Source organism: Rhyacophila brunnea, unplaced genomic scaffold (genome assembly GCF_057557595.1).
Source record: "Rhyacophila brunnea isolate RB1 unplaced genomic scaffold, BYU_Rbru_1.0 scaffold_18, whole genome shotgun sequence".
NCBI classification, from domain to species: domain Eukaryota; kingdom Metazoa; phylum Arthropoda; class Insecta; order Trichoptera; family Rhyacophilidae; genus Rhyacophila; species Rhyacophila brunnea.
This window is the reverse complement of record NW_028232837.1, coordinates 31,512,980-31,534,940: the sequence shown is the minus strand read 5'-3', so window position 1 is coordinate 31,534,940 and position 21,961 is coordinate 31,512,980. Positions and strand designations below refer to the sequence as shown.

The 21,961-nt window shown below is 32.7% G+C and overlaps 1 protein-coding gene across 1 annotated transcript in view; it reads right to left on the bottom strand.

Annotated features, from left to right (window-relative positions):
- The window catches only part of LOC147073438 (uncharacterized), a 93,029-nt gene extending 78,091 nt beyond the window's left edge, over window positions 1–14,938 (bottom strand). Inside the window, exon 1 of the mRNA XM_085945074.1 lies at window positions 14,191–14,938. Within this exon, the coding sequence (XP_085801200.1) occupies window positions 14,191–14,938 (748 nt within the window). The remainder of the gene's footprint in view (window positions 1–14,190) is intronic.
- Window positions 14,939–21,961: the final 7,023 nt, after the last annotated feature.

Below are 21,961 nucleotides of genomic sequence, written 5' to 3'. Positions count from 1 at the left end.
AGTATTCAACAAAAATGGTCAATCGGGATAATTTTTGAGACGGGACCATAGTATTTTAGACGATAGACTGAGGGAAACAATAAATCGGAGTACGGTTAACGGCCCACATGCTCAGCGTAGGTCAAAATGGAGCTAATAACTAATGGTTATGTAAATGCGTTTAAAAAATAATAAATATAAAAAATCTTAACACCACTGCACATAGATGTAGGTACTGAAATATGACTATATTATAAAACATTAGAGCAAAAGGTTTAAAAGAATACTATTTTATCTAATAAAACACCTTTATGCAGTCATCAAATGTTTAAAATAAATATAAAGGATAATAAGACTTCAAAATTATATAAATAGATTATCTACAACGTTTAAGGAATGTCCAGGGTTATGCTCTGAAAATTCCATAAAATCTCCATATTGACTTACGCTGAGCATGTGGGCCCTTAATGCGGGATTATTTAACATTGTTCTTATGTGTGTTTGGCGGCATTTTCAAAAATGAACGATCCGTGCGGGAAAATGATTTATGCGAGAACGGTGGATCGGGGCTCCACTGTAAACACCAGAAAGAGTTTGAATTATATACAGTGGCTCCTAATTTTTTACACTGTTTTGCACCCAAATGTAAAAACCTTGTACGGGTGGACCTACGCCCCCCTTTTCAAGCAAGTAATTCAACTGGTTATGTATAAAATATATGACTTAGGCCATCCGCTCACGCGAATACTCAAAAAAGACAAGACTGAAACTCCAGTATCTAACTAATTTTAATATCGGCTCGCTGACGGCAAGACTGGAATCTCTAAGTTTCAAAACGTCCGTGACGGAAACCGAAGATACGCGACATGCCAGTCTCCCGGTCTCTCAGTTTCCAACCACCCATAAAACAGTGGTACCAATATCAGTAGATTCGATGAAAAATTATATTTTCTTATCAAAATTGATATCATTGAAACGAACTAAATAAGCTCAGGTCAAGTCAGGACGTCAAAAGTTAAATAAGGGCGAACCGATTTTAAATTTAAAATATGCGGCAGATGTTGAGAAGTTCTCCTGCCTGTATAATTAATTACAGGCTGCCAGAATATTCCCGTAAAGATATTACGGAAAAGCTTAGAATGAAGTAGAAAAGACAATGGGTTTGACAGTTTAAGGTTATGAGATTATTAGGTTTCAGTATCGCCGTGTGCGAAGCATCAGTCACTAGCCAGTTCTTGAGTTCCATCACCAACCAGTTCGTCAGATTTTAGTGTCTGCGTGAGCGGATGGCCTTAGAACGTGAGCGACTGGGGTACCTACATACTATTATGACCACCCATGCTAAACCATAAGTTATATTGAGCATACAGCCGACAATAATATTATTACAGATCCATATAGAGTCAATGTCATAAAATGTCGCGGTGTTTCTGCAATCGTCACGAACGATCTTCAGACTATGACTACGTAACATTGTCGCAGACCATTAATAAAACTTCAAAAGCCCGACGTAAAAAGTATCAAATGGACAAAAAAACCTGAGCAAATCCCCTTAGCTCTCTGGCGACAATGCCACGACTTTGTATTTTTATTGTGTGGATTATTAGCTTGTCCCCTTTGTGCGACCGTAAATATTATTAATAATGTAAAAGAGCTAAGTCACAGTGAGTTGCAGAAACTGCTAAGTCCATGCATGTAGGGTGACCAACCGAATCAAAAATAGAGATAACAAACTGTAAGACTATTTTTTTCAAAATCAATAAATTTATACTCAAATTATATAAAACAGAAAAAAAACCCATCATAAATATGGCATCGTCATATATGAGTTTTTTTGCGTATTGCATCAGTGTCGACCATATAGGTATTGGTACTGTTCGGTTATCAGGAACACAGCGGAAAACACAATTTGAAAATACCCTATATACTAGATTATTTGTTAGTTTGGGTTAGTTTAGGTTAGGTTAGGTTGGGTTAGGTTAGGTTTGGTTAGGTTTACCTAACAAATAATCCAGTTTCCGCTGTATTCCTGATAACCGAACAGTACCGAGGTATTAAATAAAAGTGTCGACTTATCATAATATGAGGTTGTGGCATTTTTATTTAATTCAGAATTTATCAAAAATGTCCGTGTAAACTTAATATAATATACTTATTTACTAAAAACTGGCTTAAAACAATATTATTTTTGAAGATACATAATTTTGAAAACACTTCTAAGAAAATACATTATAACCAATAGAAAAAATCTTTTTGAAAAAATAAGACACCCTACAGGAATCGAACCTGCATCTCTCAAGTTTCGCGCCCATGCACATAGACCACTATGCTTAAGGTACCATACTTAATTACGACAATTTTTAACAAATGGCTCATATAGTAGGTACTTTCTGAAGCGCTTTCTAAATTGAGCTACTATGGGCTATCGGCTTTTGTATTTTAAATCAATGTAGGTATTACTTTAGTTACCAACTGACGTCACGTATCACTCCAAGATATTTTTATGTTGTAGCTTCCTTGAACTTGCTAATAATTTTTAATTAACCATTTTTTATTCAACGAATAATTTTGTTTTTTAAATTATGTACCTATGTTCAATAATTGGAATGTTACATTCTTAAACCTAAAATAGTAAATTTAATAAAGTTTATAAGTCTAAGTACATCGCATACATGGGTTTCTTCTCATTATTACGTTTTTTATCCTCAGGCACTGATTGTTTAATAGGTAGCTCCACAAATGAACAATTTGTGCTTAAAGTGTAAGGTGTTTAAAATAGTGTGTATTGAATTTAATGTAATTATATAAATACTTGCGAAATATACCATCAGTAAAGTAGAGGTCCAAACATTTTGTGTTATGGAGAGATGCATTCTAATCATTTAATCGATCCATACGATTATAATGATTTTGAATCAAAGTTTATGAATTCTATTAAAATATTTCAATTGCTTATGTTGGAGTAGGACATTTTTGGATGCATCTCATGTCAAAATGAGGGTGTGCACCTACTCCTCTCAGAGCTCGTTCACTTCGCCCCTTCACATGACAGTGGCGTAGTGTAATACCTATGTTTTATTTTTATGATGTACCTACATAGTATAGGTATCATCACAGAATAAATTTAATAAAAATACATTTTTAATAAGTATCATAAAACCATGCATATATATTTATAAAGTTACGTCATCTTATTTTATTTACTACTTATTTTTTCAGCATTGTATCAGTGTCTGACGATTATACCTATCTAATTTATATTATGTAGTTGTGGAATTTTTATTTGATTCCGGATGTATCAAAAATATGAAAAGAATGAGAGATGATTTTGCTGATATTGATTTTGGTAATTCAGTACCTACTTATCGGGTTTTAAAATAATGTTAATTAACATATCTTTTGTGATATATATGTATGCACCTACACACTTATGACAAAAATAGAATACCTATTATGAAAGTCAGGAATAAAATAATTAAAAAGTATAAGTAACTCATTAAGTGCAAGCGGTTGCTAAGTCAAAAGATCGTAAGTGACATTTTGACGAAAATTAGTTATTTATGAAGTAAGATTATTTATAATGTCAACTTCAGCGTCCCTAAAATGTATTAGCAAGAGTAATTTCACAAAGAATATAGAGCTATTTTTAGTAGGGAAGTTAATAAAAGTAGAATTTTTGAATTTTGTTACCTACATATTCGTGATATCATTACATGTAATAGGTATAGGTAGTAGGTACTTGTCTACCTTCCTAATCCGAAGTTCATTGATCTTAAAATATTTTGTCGACTTCACAGATTTTTTAACGCTTGTTTGTTTATATATAGATAGGTACTGTGGGACAATAATACTTAAATAAGTTTAAAATAATTATATAAAAAAGTAATAGGGCTATGGGATCACGAACCAATATTTTAAGTACCTACCTATAATATATTTTTTAATAATTATCATTTATAAAATAAAACAGATTTTTAGTATGTACATAACAGATAGGTAGTGTAGATACCTACTTAATCCATATATACATCAATGCCAACCTAACGTTTTCATCCACTTATGAAAATATTCTCAACTCATTATTTATATATCTAGAAAAGAGTATAATGGCACTACAGCTATTTGCCAATGCACCATAATACATAATAACATACAATACAATTCTTAGAGAAACTAAGTTCGTATAATAATATTTAACTAAAATAATAAAAACAATTATAAATATAACTTATTTAGCACGTCAATAAAGATTATGTAGTTATATATGAGCCTTTATGGTGCCATTATATAGGTTAATCGCATGATACACAGCATCATGAAACATCACATCCATCCTGAGATGGGGTATCATGAAGACCACAGAGTTACGAGTGATATTGGCGCTAACATGAAAATAAATAAGTACTTATCAGTATAGACGGATTGTAAATGAACCTACAACCAAATATAAAAATAAATGCCTAATTGCATTAATAACGTCATATCCAGAATAAAACGAATCGAAAATTTATTATTCTTAATCTATCACCCAAACTAACGAAACCGGTTGTCATTAATTGTGTGTAATAATAATTACTATACCTATATATTTTTAAGCTAACATTACGGTAAGTAAAAATTATTATATTTACCTTCGCTTTAAGAAAGGCTAGTCACCCTAATTTGATAGGATCTGTATCAGGGCTATGCAAAGTGCTACTACATATGAAATCTTGCTTATTGAAATAGTCAAAAGGTACTTTACATACGCATTGATTTTATTATGGAAAAAGCAAGGTAGGTATGTAGGCTATAATATTTTTTTCACCTGCCAATCAAAAAAAATCAATCTGCAGAGAGAACCCACCAGCAAAAATTTTGGCAATTTATGATTAAACAGCGTTATAATTATTTAAATGATTAAATATTGCTTGTGAAAGTAATTTTGTGTAATGCAAACTATTTTCTAGCAGTTTTTTATCAATGCATCTATTTATCCAATTTATTATATAAGTAGGTATAAGTACTTATATGTTTTTCCTAATTCAATGTTTATTACTTAAATAATTGAACCCAAGAGTCACCATACCTAAATAGTAAATATTTAATGGTAAGTTGAATAATATCCTATTTATTATAATATTGTACATAATATAATATATTTGATTACAATCATTTGCCTACATATATACAACAAAATTAAATCAAAATCCAAACTACATATTGGTTTTTAATATTGTCTATATTACGTTTTATTCAATGCTGAATATACATACAATTTAAGAATGTTAGATTCTTTATTATAGAAAAAAACACAATTTTGATAAACATCAGAAACATATATATTAGGTACAATGAAGAGTTGAACTGATTGGGATCACCAACCAGCGTTGCCAACTTAGCATTTTTCATTAGATACCTAGCTTCCAAAATACGAGTCTGGCATATGGCGTTAAATCTAGCGTTTTTTGATAACGCAAACAGCTTAAAGCTTAAATTTTCTAATAAAAAGCTAGAATATTACACCAATTTCAATGAAATTCAACATGTTGACCTTTTGTACTTAGGTACCTACTGTATAATATTTTATCAATAAATTAAATGTAACATACGATATCAAAGTGTCATATATGATTAATTTTTGGTTGTGACGAGTTAAATATTTATTAATTGTGAAACAATTCATCTTCAATAAATGATTTTGACTTTTTTTGAAGTGCTAGTTCCTAGATATTTGCCAAAAACCTGACAACAATATTATTTGTAATCCCCTCTGGCAAATTTTTGTCAATTGCAGTTGGCACTCACGTCTTTCACTTTTCAGATGAGTGCTTTTGCTTCTAAGCTATCGATAGAAAAAAATATTAGTAAGTGTAATTAAGTTATACCTAAGAAGATACCTATAACTAAAAATTTGTAAAGATCCTGACACCAGTTGGTACCTACCTAATTGAGATAATATTAAAAGTGATTGCCAAAAAGTAACATAATTTAGAAAGCGTTTCAGAGAGTATTGTAAAAACCAATAGTTAACTGCATCACAATTAGATAGGACAAGTATATACCTTAGTAGTCAAAAGCATGTTGGCGCGAATCCCGCTGGTTGTCTTATTTTTTTCAAAAAGATTTTGTTCTAGTGGTAAATAATATACCTATTTATCAGAAGTATTTTCGAATTACAATATTTTCAATAAAAAAATGTTACATTCATAATTCTTGTGAATTATTCGTTGAATAAAAAAATAGTTTATTAATAAAATATCTACCTAATAATAATTCAAACAGCATATTACAAAACTTAAACCATATAATTTAATACATAATTCGTTACATAAGATAAACTTGAGTGCTGAAAAGCATCCACCTTCCATTGGCTAAATAAATTATTATTATATTTCAATAACTAACATGGAAATTAATAAATCACTAGTGTTTTGGTAAAATCATTAATTCTGTAAATATTCTCACAAAAAGCCGCCTACCGCAATGTCAGGGTGACTTGCATTTTAAGTTATGTTTGACTACTTAAATCCCGGATGTAGTAAGACAGTTTTAGTTTAGTAACTTCAAAAAATAATTAGTCTTAATTGAAATGGTATTGAAATAACTATGGAAAATTGGCGCTGAAAACACATAACTAGAAGAAAGTTGTGCAATAAATAAAATCGAGTGACATATACGGAAACGTAACAGGGTAAAACTTGGACCAACTAAGCTGAAATACGGTAAAACCAGAATTTTGTAGATATCCAAATTGAATGATGTATTTTTTTCATTTTAACCTTATAACAATCCATGAAGCCTAATGTAATTAGTAAATAACAGTAATATGGTTGTAACTGTTGTTAAAATTGCATAAATAGGTACCTATATCGTGATTCGGGATCTTACCGGGAATAGAACCCGGAGCCCCCTGATGAGAAGACAGTGCCTCAAACATTGAGGGTAGGTTCCGTTTTAAAAAAGATGCATTTTCATATAATATTCGTTAACTAATTTGAGTTGTTTTGTATGTAGGTACATTAAGAAAAGCTTAAAAGGAATTATAATGTTACTAGGGGCCTCTAGTGACAGAATACAAAAGATGCAATTAAATACATTTTACTGATAATTTCCATTATAAAGTATTTTCAATAATCAATAGACACGTATAAAAATAGAAACATTAGAAAACTTACAGTAAAAAAAAACACTTAAATTCATAATTTTAATGTATTTTTTTAATTAAATAACATTGATTTTTAGAATACGTAGGTATAATTTAAAATCCTTTTTATTTATATAAAATCGAGCTTCGGTGCGGTCACAAAACCATTAGGTACACATTAATTTATAGATATGTATATAATATTATTATATCAATAAAAAGTTGTTAATAAATTTTTTCGGATGTAGATACACATAATTTTTTTGAATAAGTAATTTTTAAAAAAATGTTTCTAAACCTAGTAAGTAGGTACCTACCTACTTATTAAAATACTTATATTTAACTTGAAGATCTTTGTATTTATATTTAATGTTTTATGGTCACAATATTTTGGTGTATGAAAGAGAATATTAGCATCAAGTTTGCTATGGCCGTTAGTGAAAAATATGCGACAAAATCAATAAATAAATATTTCTAATTGTGACTAACGCCTTTTTTGCATAGCAGTCTCAAAATATACTGAGATGTCTTAACTATGTTTGGTGGTAAGTAGGTATTAAGTATATCTAAGAATTCCTTCGTTCCAAATCAAATAGAGTGAAACATAAAACACAATATTGCACGGGTATCGAATAGTTAAGGCTCTATTAAAATAAAGTCGCAGGCTGCGATCAAAGCGATGTGAAGCGACATAACGTAATTTCCGAACATGCGACAGCTTTCGGTCGCACGACATCAAATTTTCTCCTACTCAAATAACCTGAGCTTAAAGCTTTAGTTATTTACTATTATTGCTCACTACTTAAGGTTTTATAATTTGTTATTGGAAACTTTTTGTAGGATCGGATTAAGTAGGTGCCTAGCTTTCATTTTAGTTCACATATACACTTATTTGATTCATTAGCTCAATTCAATAGCTTTAAGGCAGAGTGTTAATGATAAGAGGATGTAAAACGATAATAATTAATTTATAAATCCCACTAACATACATAAATGCAGCGCTCGAAATGGACCGGAACGCACCGGAGCGCAGCTTCCGCTCATAAAATCACGGAGATTATCGCTCCGTCTCGCGGAATAATTAAATATTGCATTATGGTTCGTGGATCATTAAAAGTAGATACTAAAATACGAAAATTAGTAAAATGGAACTATAGACAAAAATATATAATATAATATGTATATATATATATATATATATATATAACGTGACGTAGGTACCTAAGTCTCGATTTTCGTCAGCGTCATCGACAATATTATGCCGCATGCCACAAGTTTAAAGACAGTTACTCCATTTGACGGTCTGAGCTTGGCATTTCTATATAATAGCTACATACTTAAATATGTAAATATTTTCGGAAAATTATTGTCGAGCGCTCCGGTTCGTAACATCTTCTATTTCGAGCGCTGCATAAATGACAAAATTACAATAGTCACACTGTGTATCAGTAGCGACGGATGGAGGTAAACCCTGGCTAAACCAAACCATAATAGTTTTGGTATATTTTGGGCTACACCTACGACAAAATTGTGCACACCTTTTCATTCATACTTCTTTGTTTTCGTTGAATTAAGAAAACGTCATATTATTACACATATTGTTGGTTAATTTTTTTAATTCATTCAGCCCTGCCTAAATCAAATTATAATAGATAAAAATATTATTCTATCTATAAAATATCCAAAGTTATGTATGATTTAATTGCATAATTTTAGATATTTTTTGACTATTATCTATTATGACTTGGTTTCGTAGGGCTTAATTGAATTTTAAAAACTAACTAGCACCATCTGTAAATTGTAGTATTATTTCAATGAAAACAGTTACGTATGTCTGACAAAGTTTAGTGTGCACTATTTATGGCGGATCTTAACAGCCTACCTCCACTTCGTCACTGCTGGATATACTCAAGGAGTGGAGACTGGAGAGGGATCAGAAGATTTTTTTGAGACTACTTTACTACTAGACTGTATGGATATTATCCATTGCTCTATCTGGCTGATTTTCTCTTAGGCATGCTAAATGCTTCCATACTGTAGTTTAAAGTTTAGTTGAGATCTATATTTAGCCATATGTTTTTTTCCGACATACGCAGTGTGACAATTATCTTATAAAGCGGGTGCATCCATTGTTTGTTCTCCCAAGATGCATAACTAACCTGTCATTGGCAATGCCAATTGGGAGGGTAGTAATTGTGTTTAATGGAATCGCCTTGGACATTGATATATTCCACTTACGTGGGTGAGTTTAGGTGGACGTGTTTTATAAATATTTAAGGTAAGGTCTATTAATTATCGTGTCCAAAAATTTTTACGTATGCAGTTCGCCGTATCACACTTCACCGTGAAATGTTGTATCGGAAATATATGGCCATATATTAAAGAACGTCCAACCTCTTTAAGTCGTAAAGTACCGACATAAAATTCATGTCTAAATAAAACACGGTTCTTGTCGGTTTACACCTTACAGGAAGCCAGCAGCAAACAAATTTTGAAAATAGGTTAGGTTAGGTTTTCATTTTCGAATTCATGAATTTTGCCAACATCACCTATGAAAATTGAATTAATGTTCAAATTTTCAAAGTTCTAATAAAATTGGAGACCGTATAGTATACGGTCATCTTTTTCCAATAAGAAAGCCCACTGCGAACTGTGCCACGGTGAAATGTTTTACGTAAAATTTACATGTAACCATTTATACAGCCAGTGTGCTTCCATCCATTTATTTCTTATTTTGTTTACTCATATTATCTTGTATTTTTATTTAAATATTATTAACGTTACGTGTCGTGAATGCTTTAAATTAATATTTTTTATGATGTGTTTGTGTCGATAAATTTAAATTTAAATTCGAATTCACCCAAAATACTCAATATCTTAATCCGTCACTGACCACGATAGTAATAATTAAATTTAATCTTTAATTGTCGTACATTACAATAGCCATGAAATATTTATCAGGCATTTAATAATAAAGGTATCTGGAATCCAGAAACATTTCGGAGACCGCAAGCGGCGAAGTCTCACAAATAAATACCGTCATACCGTCAGTCGCTGTGTGAATGTCGGTACGTCATACCTGTGGCAGGTACACAGTAATTGACATGTTAGAATGGCACGAATGTCATATGGACTTGGCGTTTTTGAGACGTACGATATGATGATGAAAGGTCACAAAGGTACTCCACGGTAGAATAATGACTTGTGGGTATTTTTACATACCTACTAGGTATATTATAAGTATTGTTTCTGAGGGCCAGTTAATCCAAAAAGAACTCTTTCTGGAAAACGCAATTTAAGATTTTCCATAAACAGTGCCGATGTTCTTTGACACAGATGATGCAATCGATTCATCAGAAGACTTAAAAAAGGACCTACAAACAGTGACGTCCCAAGACAAAATGCCGCCCCTAGGCAGCAGCGCCAAAATACCGCCGCATTTTTTATCATCCTTTCGTCCAATATCTAAGAAATGTGCTATATGGGTACATTACTAACAAAATATATACCACAAAATCTAATTTAAATGCCATCGCTACTTCAATAGACAATATTGCGAGTCCACGGTTTCAGATACATTTAAAAATACACCTGACACCTTTCAATACTCGCGAGTGACTGGCAAAAATATTTGTATAAATTAATTAGGTAAGTTTGTACCTACCTATAATTTAAATATAATTCGCAAAACTACACGTGTCATTGCTGGTCATCAAGGACGTGACGTCCAAGGACAACGGAAGTAAACTAGACATCGCGAACCCGAAAAAAATACAGTCCTGTGAAACCTTCATATTATTTAATACATTTTGTTTGCAATCAGTGAGCTGATTTTTTTAAAGGAAAGATATTTCCGTCATTGCTAAGTTTATGTACTTATTTCCATATGTCCTAATGATTCTCCTCGATTTGCCCGCCCCCAAGCGACGCTCAATCTGCCTACCCCCATGGGACGTCACTGCCTACAAATTGTTTATATACCAGTCATTCGATTATTTTATTGCCTCAAAGTCGGTATAGTAGCTATAGATAGAGCAATGGCGAAGGGTGGAGGTAGGTTGTTAAGATTCGATATAAATAGTCCACAATAAACTTTGTCAGTCATATTATGTATTTGTTTTCATTGAACTATAGGTACGATATATTGGAATACCTACTCTATCTCTGGTATTATTAAGAAGAATTTGCTTTCTTTTTTCTCCTTCATTTCTCCTCCTACATTTGAAGTAATGTTCTTCATCGCCTTCCATAAAGTTTTAAGCAATAATTGTTAATTAAACATCACGCGATATCAAATAGGTAGGTACCTACATACTAAATTACTGGCTTAGGGAATGTAGTAGCTGTGAAAGTAAATGCGGGGGGAGGGTTTAAGTTCCAGAAACAAAACAACCGTAGTGACGTAGAAGACACGATGTGAAAGTTGCACTGTAGGTACCCAAGTATTTCTCACAAATTCAGTAGGTATGTATAAAATGTTACTCAAAATATAACGGTTATATGTAAGTTGTACGTATGCAGTTCATCGTGGGATACTTATTCGTGCGCCGCAGTACGTGGAACATGAGTTCATATAACATTCTATCAAACGACGAGTTCTTCGTTGAATATTTCACCGTGGAATAAATTTGTACGTATCTTACAAAATGCGGCGATAGTTTGCAAATAGAACTGTTCCAATTAGATTAACCCTAACCTAACCTAACCTAGTAAAGACATCTCCACATGTTGTAGCATACGTACAAATACTCCACGGTGAAATGTTCAACGAAGAACTCATCATTTGATTAAATGTTACACGAACTCATGTTTCACGTACTGCGGCGCACGAATAAGTGTCCTGCGGTGAACTGTTTACGTACAAATTTCCGGATACGAACTATAACAAAATCCCTTCAATTAACAATTAACATCAAGAGGGCATGTAATATTAGGACTCAAACAGATACCTATGTTTTTGTACACAAAAAAAACTATTACTTTTGTGTCACCACAGTCATCTTCAATAATAATGGATTGGAAAAGATATATCTTTTACTAAGTAGGTACCTACGTTGATATTTGAAAGTATGGTTTTTATTTTATTTTTTATCGCGGAGGGGCTCAAAACCTATCAGTGCTTCGCCCGCTTAAGCCCGCCACTGTTAATACCTATTTGTGTTGATCATAAATAATTACAAGATAAAAAGAACTTTTTATATACATACTTACCACTTTTTTTTAAAATTTTCTATTGAATCATATAAACTTGAAAATTTATTATATGTATTAATAAAAACTTTTTATTGTACTTGATAGAAATACTGAATAAATATAGAATACAGAAATGTCATTTTGACATTTCATATTGATTTCCATAGTAACGCAGGTATATATTAATAATTTAGTTGCTAGGACCCTCTTAGCAACCAACAATAATAACTTTCCATACAAGACAGAATTAATCGAAAATGAATTCAAGTTTGCTTAAAAATGGCTAAAAGTATTAAAAGAATGCATTGTCGTCGTGTTCTGATACCTATATTCTAAAAGTTTCAAATGTCTAGCTAGTCGGGAAGTTGGTTAAAAATCTTCAATCGTCCAATACAAATCTTGGACAAACAAGAAAAAAATTATACTGGATACACAAGAAAAAATCTGTACCGGACAAACAAGAATACGAGCTAATAAAAACGTGGTAAAATACAAACCGTTGTTCATCAAATTTCTTGTTTATTGCATTCACCACTCTTATCAAGGCTACATTGAACAAACAAAAAAAAAATGATATGGAATGGTGACTGCAACCTGTAGATAGGTAGACTACCTATATCAATGGTACCTACCTATTAAGTGATGTGAAATTTAATTAAAAAATATATAATATACTTAAGTGGGTAGATGCCTAGGTCTCTTTTTTTCCATGAGTATATAATTATCAGGAAATTCAGAAATAATGGAAACTGAAATCCTATCTAACGGATGTGGAGTAACAGGAAACCGATCTCGAGTGTGGAAGAATATGAGATAAACTTAAATACGTGTTAATAATAGGTTTGTTTTTCGTTCTGACAACTGCTCTCGGTTTATGCACTGACGCTCATTCAATATTGGTGTATTTGAAGGTTGCAACACACACAATGCACGTCCATAATGTGTGGTTCATTTTCGGAGGACACTCACACATTCAAAACCTTGCGTCAAAATGTAGTGTAGGTATTGGGGTTATAGCCTATCGGAATTTTATTTATTAATCTGTTCTGTGAATATGAAATATCACCCTATAATAAAGTGAAGTTTATGGTTGTCGAAAAGCCTTTAATACCTAATATGGAAATAATTACAAGATAAAAAGAACTTTTTATATACCACGTTTTTAAATTTCCTGTTGAATCATATTATAAACTTGACAATTCTATGTACTTATATATTAATAATTTAGGACAAATTAGGCAATTGTCAACAAATCATTTTTTGCTATTTTGCAAAAAACAAACAAATATAGAACAATATGAAATGTCAGTTTGACATTTCATATTGATTTCCATACTACGCACGTATATATTAATAATTTAGTTGCTAGGACCACCCCATTAGCAACCAATAATAGTGGATTGGATTACGATTTCTTCCGAAATAACCTTTAATACAAAACAGAATTAACTGAAAATGAATTCAATTCTACATAAAGATGGCTAAAATTATTAAAAGAATGCATTGGCATCGTGTTCTGATATATTATTCTAAAAATTTCAATTAATGTCTAGCTAATAGGGAAGTTAGTTAAAAATCGATTGCAAGATTTTTACTGGATAAACAACCACCGGACAAACAAGAATACGTGCTAAGAAAAACGTTGTAAAATAAGGGAAGAACAATAGTCAATTTTCCAAAAAAAATAGTAGGTATGATACTTACTCACATATTATTGAATGGCTGAAGGTATATATCTACTTACTTGATTAAGATCAACAAAAATAACTAAGTCAGATACCTAAGGAAATCTTTGCTAGGTATACCTATATAAGTAATACCTACTTAGTAACTAGTCAAAAACAAACTTTAAATATATATATATATATATATATATATATATATTAGCTTACCCGCCGGCTTAGGCACGTTCCTCTTAACCTGCATCCACTTATAAGTTGGCACCGCATGGTGATGCTGCGACCCTCCTTGCGGAATCCCCATCCCTTGCCCTCCCTGGACTCCCAACTGTCTCCCCATATCTTGACGGGACCCCAAATCCTGTTGCCTATAACAATCCCCGCCGAGAATTTCTTTTCCACCAGCAATATCCTGAATATGTTCGTTCTTCCCCTGATAGTGCCCTTGGTACTCCAAGCAAGAACTGGGACTTCCACTTTGATGCATCACAATATGGGGATAAGGGTTCAAACTGTGTCCACTTTGATTATCAGAATCTATAAAATGCATATTGTATTTTGATTCTAAAAAGTGGTTATCTATTTTGTGAATTGGTGGCGGGTGGTGTGAATGTTGGTGATTTAAATCAATATGAGGTATGTTGTAGTGCACGTCGTGGTGGTGATAGGAACTAGGAATATTTGGATGATTGTTATATGCTTGATTGGCGCCCATAGTAGGGTACCCATCCAAATTTGTATAGCTTAACCCATTGTCTGTGTTTATTATATGGTCTGGATGTTCATGAGGCATTGGTGGGACAGGGTGGTCGTGACCTTGTGGTATATCCTGGTAGTAATGTATTTCGCCATTTTCATTGTAGTAATGGTGATCTGGGGGGTATTCTGGTGGTTGGCAATAGGTTTCAGGGTATGTCTGCTGTTGCTGGTTGCTGTACATACTGACATCCATAGTCATCATGGCTTTTTGGAGGTGTAGTCCCGAACTATGGGTAGCCTTTGGCACTGACTTCCACTAATTTCCAATACCCAAAATCCCAGTCGATAATGTTCTCTAATATTGCTTCTGGTTTATATTGGTCATACTACCACCATTGGATGTACTTAAATTCTCTTCTGTTTCTTCAACAAAAAACACTGCCAAAACATACTTAATATTTTACTTCAGATATAAAAAAATTAAGCTTATTTTTTTTTAATTATATTTGTTTTTTAACTGTTCTTGCTTTTAATAAAATTGAGATAGTTACTTTATTTGGAATTTCCACATGATCCAGAACAGTGTAACCCAATATTATCTATTATTATATTAGATTTTTGAAACTATATTATAAATTAATCAACTGTTGTGTTACATGTAAAATATTTATAGGTACCTTTTTAGGTACCAATGAAAGGTCCAGAAATGTGTAAGTACAATAAGGTACTTATTTTATTTTTAATAAATCAGTCACAAGTTAGGTTTCTTTACGTCACACTTTCATATATTTGCGATGTCATAACAAAATCGGTTAATGATCACATTTTTCGGCATGTAAAGTATAAATTTATTGAAAATAATTATTACAAACTGTCAGAATTTTTATACTTAGATGAATTTTCTTGCATAAATTTCACAGATTTCTACCATTATTGAACCTACTTATTATACAATCATCATTATTATTAAATTCTATTTCAATTAAATAAAAAATATTTGATTAGCAATTAAACATAAATGTATGTTCGTAGTCTGACGTTTCTATTAATCCGTTTACTCACTCACTTTGTACTTAATGTTATTCCATTTTTAAATCACAATATAAAATACAATACAATAAAACCAGTGTCATACGATTTAAAAACTTTTAAATATAGAATTTTAAAAGATACGTAAACAAAATATTATTCTCATGAAAATTCAAAACACGCCAAGTTCAATAATACAATACATTCCATTCAAAGTCACGGAGTTTACTAAACCGTCGACAAAAACTTCACTGAGTGACAGAGGAGTTAGCATTTTCAAAGCTTCCATCTCTTTCAGATTGAAATAAGCAAATACACGTTAGAATGAAACAGAAATATTCAAACGTGTCTAATTAAATCGTAACATTTTTTTCTGACGTCTCGACATCTTTATCGCGGAAAATGCACGAAGAAAAGAGACGGAGAAAAATTTGGCTTCTGTATTCAGAGAGGCGGTGTTTATTATAAGGCGTGGCTTAATGTATCACGTGACCGGCAAGGGGCGAATTTTGAACCAATTGGAGATGTGTGTTTTATGGCAGTGTGGGTGCACCATTTTGGATTGGGTGTTGTGAACTGTCAAAAGAAAACCTGGGATTATTTTGGGGATTTTCATGTCCTTTGTTAGGATGTTCGAATAGGATGTCATAGAATTGAGACATTTTGTAAAGGGCCGAGAGATTTCAATGAAAATAAGTTTTTTTGTTATTAAATAACATGTTATTTCCAAGCTGACAGGAACGGCTATGGGTTTAAATCTCTACCTAATAGGTACCTAATCTAACAATAGAAATTAATGTGATCATCGGTGTTGGAAAATGGACCAATCTGTCAAAAAGACATTATTTCATACTTTGGTATACGTACCTACCAGTGGCGAAGGGTGGAGGTAGGCTGTTAAGATCCGACATAAATAGTGCACACTAAGCTTTGTTAGTCATGCATACTTGTTATCATTTAACTAAGCCTACAATTTTCAGATAATGTTCGTTAGTTTTTAAAGTTCAATTAAACCGTACGTAAACCAACCCATTATAGATAATATCTACCCAATAGGCAAAAATTTTCGTATATCTATAAAATATCTAAAATTATGCAATTAATTAATCATACATAACTTTGGATATTTATAGATACAATAACATTTTTATCTATTGTAGTTTGGTTTAGGCAGGGACCTAAAAAAGTGAAGTGTACGTAATAATATATATGTATTTTTAATCCAACGAAAACAAATAATGAATGAAAAGGTGTGCACAATTTTGTCGTATCGCCCAAGGTACCTATAGGTAGGTATCTACTAAAACTCTTATGGTTTAGTTTAGGCAGGGTCCAATTGATTTAAACTAACCAACACCATCTGTAATTAATTATAGTTTTAGTTCAATAAAAAAAAAAATACGTATGACTAACAAAGTTTAGTGTGCACTATGTATGGCGGATGTTAACAGCCTACCTCTACTCTTCGCCACAGGAATCTACCTTCTTTGATTAATTACTTTATTTAGTAGTAATTATTGTTTAGTACTTCCTAAGGTTCTGTAAGTATTCAAGAAAGTTAGACAAATTAGGTACAAAAATTATGCCCAACTTTTCATATTATGAAACATAGGTAGGTAGGTACCTAATTTCACTAATAAATGATTTTTTTTTCTCAATGCATAAATACATAATTTAAGACTTTACCTCAAATTAGACTTAAAATGGATTCATTCAGCAGTCATTTGAAAAAATCTTGTAGGTATATGTATTACGACATATTTAATGATATTTCATCACAATTGAGTTAAATAAGACTATTAATTGCCAAATTACCTATCATGTTTATACTACACACATTTGCTATTTTTTTCAGCATAACAATTTTTTTTTTGCCTAATTCTAATAAAATGCTGAACTATTTGAAGAATGGTTGAGATTTTTCATACCCAGTATCTCTCAGATGTCAGAAAGAATAGTATTACGTCATGGATTCAGTGTTCGTTTTGCTATGTTCCTTATAATGTACGCTGCCAAGACGAGTCCACAGAAGAAGATATTTTCATGTGTGATAAGTGCAGTGGATCCATGAATTTGGATAATGATGAATAGTAGTTATAAACGAAATATTATTTTAAATATTTGTATGCTTTATCATAGTGCCAAATTACCTAACCACTATTGCCAAATTTAATATCCTATTGCCACTTACCTAGTCATTCATGATACATTAATAAGTTTAATATTACGTTTAAACAAATAACTTTATCAATATTTTATTCTACTCATACATTTTTAACATTATAATCTTTATGTGATTCCTTAAAAAGAATAAAACTTTTTATTTTAAAGTGTTCATTTTTTACATTTACTCAAAATACTGCCAAATAACCTTACCTTACCCTAACAGTATTTTATACTATCTAGAAATGAAATAAAATCAATAAAATTTTACCTTTGAAAAATTATTATAACGAGCACTTATAATTTTGAAGTTAAAAAGTTAATATTTTCACACTATTAGCTAAGCAATCACAGCAAAACACTAAATGTTACATTCAAAATAGTTTCATAACAAAAAACTACGTTTATTTTTTAATCGCACTAGTACAAATTGATTTCAGTTGTAAAAGTCATGACATTAGAGTAAATTAAATAAGACAGGTCTCTTTGAAATCAACAAAATACGTATGTTTCAACAAGACAAACGCTTTACTGTTTTGTACCAGCGAAGACGCGTGTGATAATCGTCGTCTGTAAATTATTTTAATATTATTAGATATTTTTCCATCTATCAGTGAGTCTTTGAAGCATATATAGCGATAGGTTATTTAATAGTCATTTTTTCAAAAACTACTGCCAAATTACCTATACTGCCAAAATACCTTACCTTACCCTAAGTGATCACCTGACTAATTATGGTAGTTAAGAATTTGGTGCAAGAGGGTGTATTAGGTATAAGTAAGAATAGTAGGTAGGTAGGTAAGTATCTACAATCTACCTATCTATCTAATATTCTAATAATAGGTAGGTACCTACATACATATTGGTTTAGTTTATGTAAAGCCAACCGAATGAGTTGCTATTAGATATAGATACCTATCTACCAATCGAAATTTTGCTTTTATCCATTCCTTTGCTGGGAAGTAGGAAGGTACCGGTCGGGTTGGTATTCGACTCTGCAAAACTATTAGGTAGTCTAGTTAATAGTGATCGAGTGGAACTGTTTTGTTCTCTTGCCTCTTTCAAAATAAGTTTTTCCAAAACTACAAAGGTTAATACCTAATTCTTTTTCTTATTCCTCGAGCTATATACCCCTATGCGGATCTTGGCCTCATTCAGCATCTGCAACCATCCTCTTCCCTCCTGTTTATGTAGCCCAAAATGTTAAAATCCAATTCAACACTATGTATTTATCATTTAATCGTGTACATGGCCCAGCCATCTAAGGCGGCCTCTCTTACAAGGCGTACAGTTCATTATTGTACCACCCTGTCTCCACCCTGACTGCCTATCACGGATGGATCTGAAGATACTGCACGGCACGCTCCGCCCAAAATGAGCCCAACAGGCTTTCCATGTCTTTAGTCGTGTATCAAATTTCCGAACCGTACCTACCTACCTACAAAGAAATCGTTGACGTTAAAACTACTTGGGTAGGTACTAGGTATGTACATGGCCCCCACAAGGAAGGAGGTTGGTTGACAGGGCTCTATCCTGGGGGACCGGCGTGGCGAGTCGACCAACTAAGATAAACACACATCACAAATTTGCTCTAATAGTAAAAAAAAGTCGCCTGTGGCGATATTAAAAATACATTGACTCCATAATTTTACCATGAACGCCATCCGGAAAACGCTACTGTAGAGCGTCACACTGCCTTTAGGTAGCCTTGGCGGTAGGTAGGGGGGCGACAAATATCCTAGCCTTAGGGCCTGCTTCAAGGCCATGATTAGGTAGGCAGTTACTTATAGCAACTGAATTGTCACGTAATTTTATTGTCTTTTTTTGGTCATTTATAATTTGCTTTCTACTGTAATAGTAGCTAAGTATAATTTAAGGCTATACCTACCTCACTTGAGGCATGGTCTAAAAAGATCGTGGCTAGGCGATGCGCGGATTGCGGGTCGCGGGTGCAAATGACGCATGCCGACCGAAATATAATTTGTCATATAAATCCAAAATGCGTCAATTTAATGTTCTATTAGTAACAATAATAATATATTCATTGACATGTCTTCTTTTCAAAGTAAATGGGTAACGTTTTTAGTCATCTTTACACGATTTAAGAATTAATACCCTCGTCGCCATCACGAAACAAATTGACGTATTGACACCTCGACGTTCGCTCTCAGACTGCCATCGAGTCCAAAATTTCGTCGTGCTATAGTTGAAAATTATTTGCCGTTTCACTGAAGTATCGCCTTAAGCGTTAGTTTTCCTGCTTCGCCTAATTTTACGCAACGGTCAATTGATAGCAATAAAATTGTTTAAGAATAGATACTGTTCAATTTTCAATAAAAATTATGCTCAAATAAACAGAAAACTCTCGTATCACGCATGGCAATTCCATTTGTGAAGGGCCTGCTCAAAACGTCACACGGACGAGATAAGGGCGACGGAAAGAAAAAGTGGCAGGAGAAAAAATAGACTAAAGGAAATAAAAGAAGAAGAAGGAGACGTTATCGTGTAGACCCCGGTAGCCGGACTCGAGTCCTCGTGCAGTGATTGATGAGCCCGGCTTAGCGTCTGATGATCGCACAACTGGTAGGGAGGTAGGCCGTCGCGCCTTCCGAATTTATTCACATTGATTCACCTCACTCTAGAAAGTATTCTTTTAATTTGCAGGAATGTATTCAGGCATATTTTTGCCATTGCGCATAAAAAACTACTCCACATAACCAGCCCAGTGAGATAATATAATACCCACAGAACAGATAATAAATAGAATACCGATAGGCTATATTCAATACGCCGCACGTTGAAGCAGGGTTTTTGAATGTGTGAGTGTCCTACGAAAATGAAGCACGCATTATGCACGTGCAATAGTGTGTGTAATACACCAACATTAAATGAGCGTAAATGCATAAACCGAGAGCAGTTTTCAGTATTCGACGTACAACGTACTTGACACGTGTGTTTGTGTGACAAGTTTAACCCGGATTCTTCCTTACTCGATACGGTTACCTGCTATCGCCATACCCGTTGGGTATTTCAGTTCCCAATATTTTTGAGTTCCCTGATAATACCCATGTATCTGCCTACCTTCTTAAAACAGTTTAAATATAGGTACCTTATACATAAATAATATAAAAAAAACATGAAATAATATCAATATAACTATAATATATACTTCCATAGGTACTTATATTTATTTTAAGTACCTACCTACTTAGGTACCTACTAATATACCTATTAGGTACCATAAAACTGAAGTATTCTACAATTTATCATTACTGAATCAATATTATCATCTCGGTCCCTCTCGATCCACTGCGGGACGAAAGCCTCTCCTTGCCACCGACGCTATAACTTATAGGTCATTATCTGTTTAAGTATGTAAATACCTACATCTTGTGTACCACTGGATGATAAGGACAGAACAGATTAAGAAATAGAATTCGGATAGGCTTTACCTACCTACCCCAATACACTACATTTTGAAGCAGGGTTTTGAATGTATGAATATAATATCGTACAAAAATGAAACACACATTATTGGTGTGACACAGTGTGTGTTGCAAACTTCAAATACTTACACCAATATTGAATGAGCGTCAGTGCATAAACCGAGAGCAGTTGTCAAAACGAGAATGACGTATTTTTGACATGTGTTTAAGTTTATCCCATATTCTTCCACACTCGAAATCGGTTACTTATTTCCGTTAGGTATTTCATTTCCCATGAATTCTGTATTCCCCGATGATAAGATTTCTTGTACAGTTAGGCATGAGTTGTTCTTTAAAAATGGCCTACCCGTCTCCATTTAGGCATATTAGGTATTTGTATTATGCCTAAATCTTATGTTTTACTCAAATAATCATTTTATTTCTTTTGTATCAATAACATAAATGGACTATACTGCGCCAGTCAGACACATAGGAATTTAGGTATGATATGAATAATTTTGTAAAATTATACTAGTACCTACCAGTTAAAAAGCACAGTAATAAAATATCTACCCAAAAGAATATTTAATGTGAATGTAATTATTAAAGCCAAATTTGGCTCAATGGGCAAAATAATACCTGGCGCCGATACTGTTATTATCAAGCAG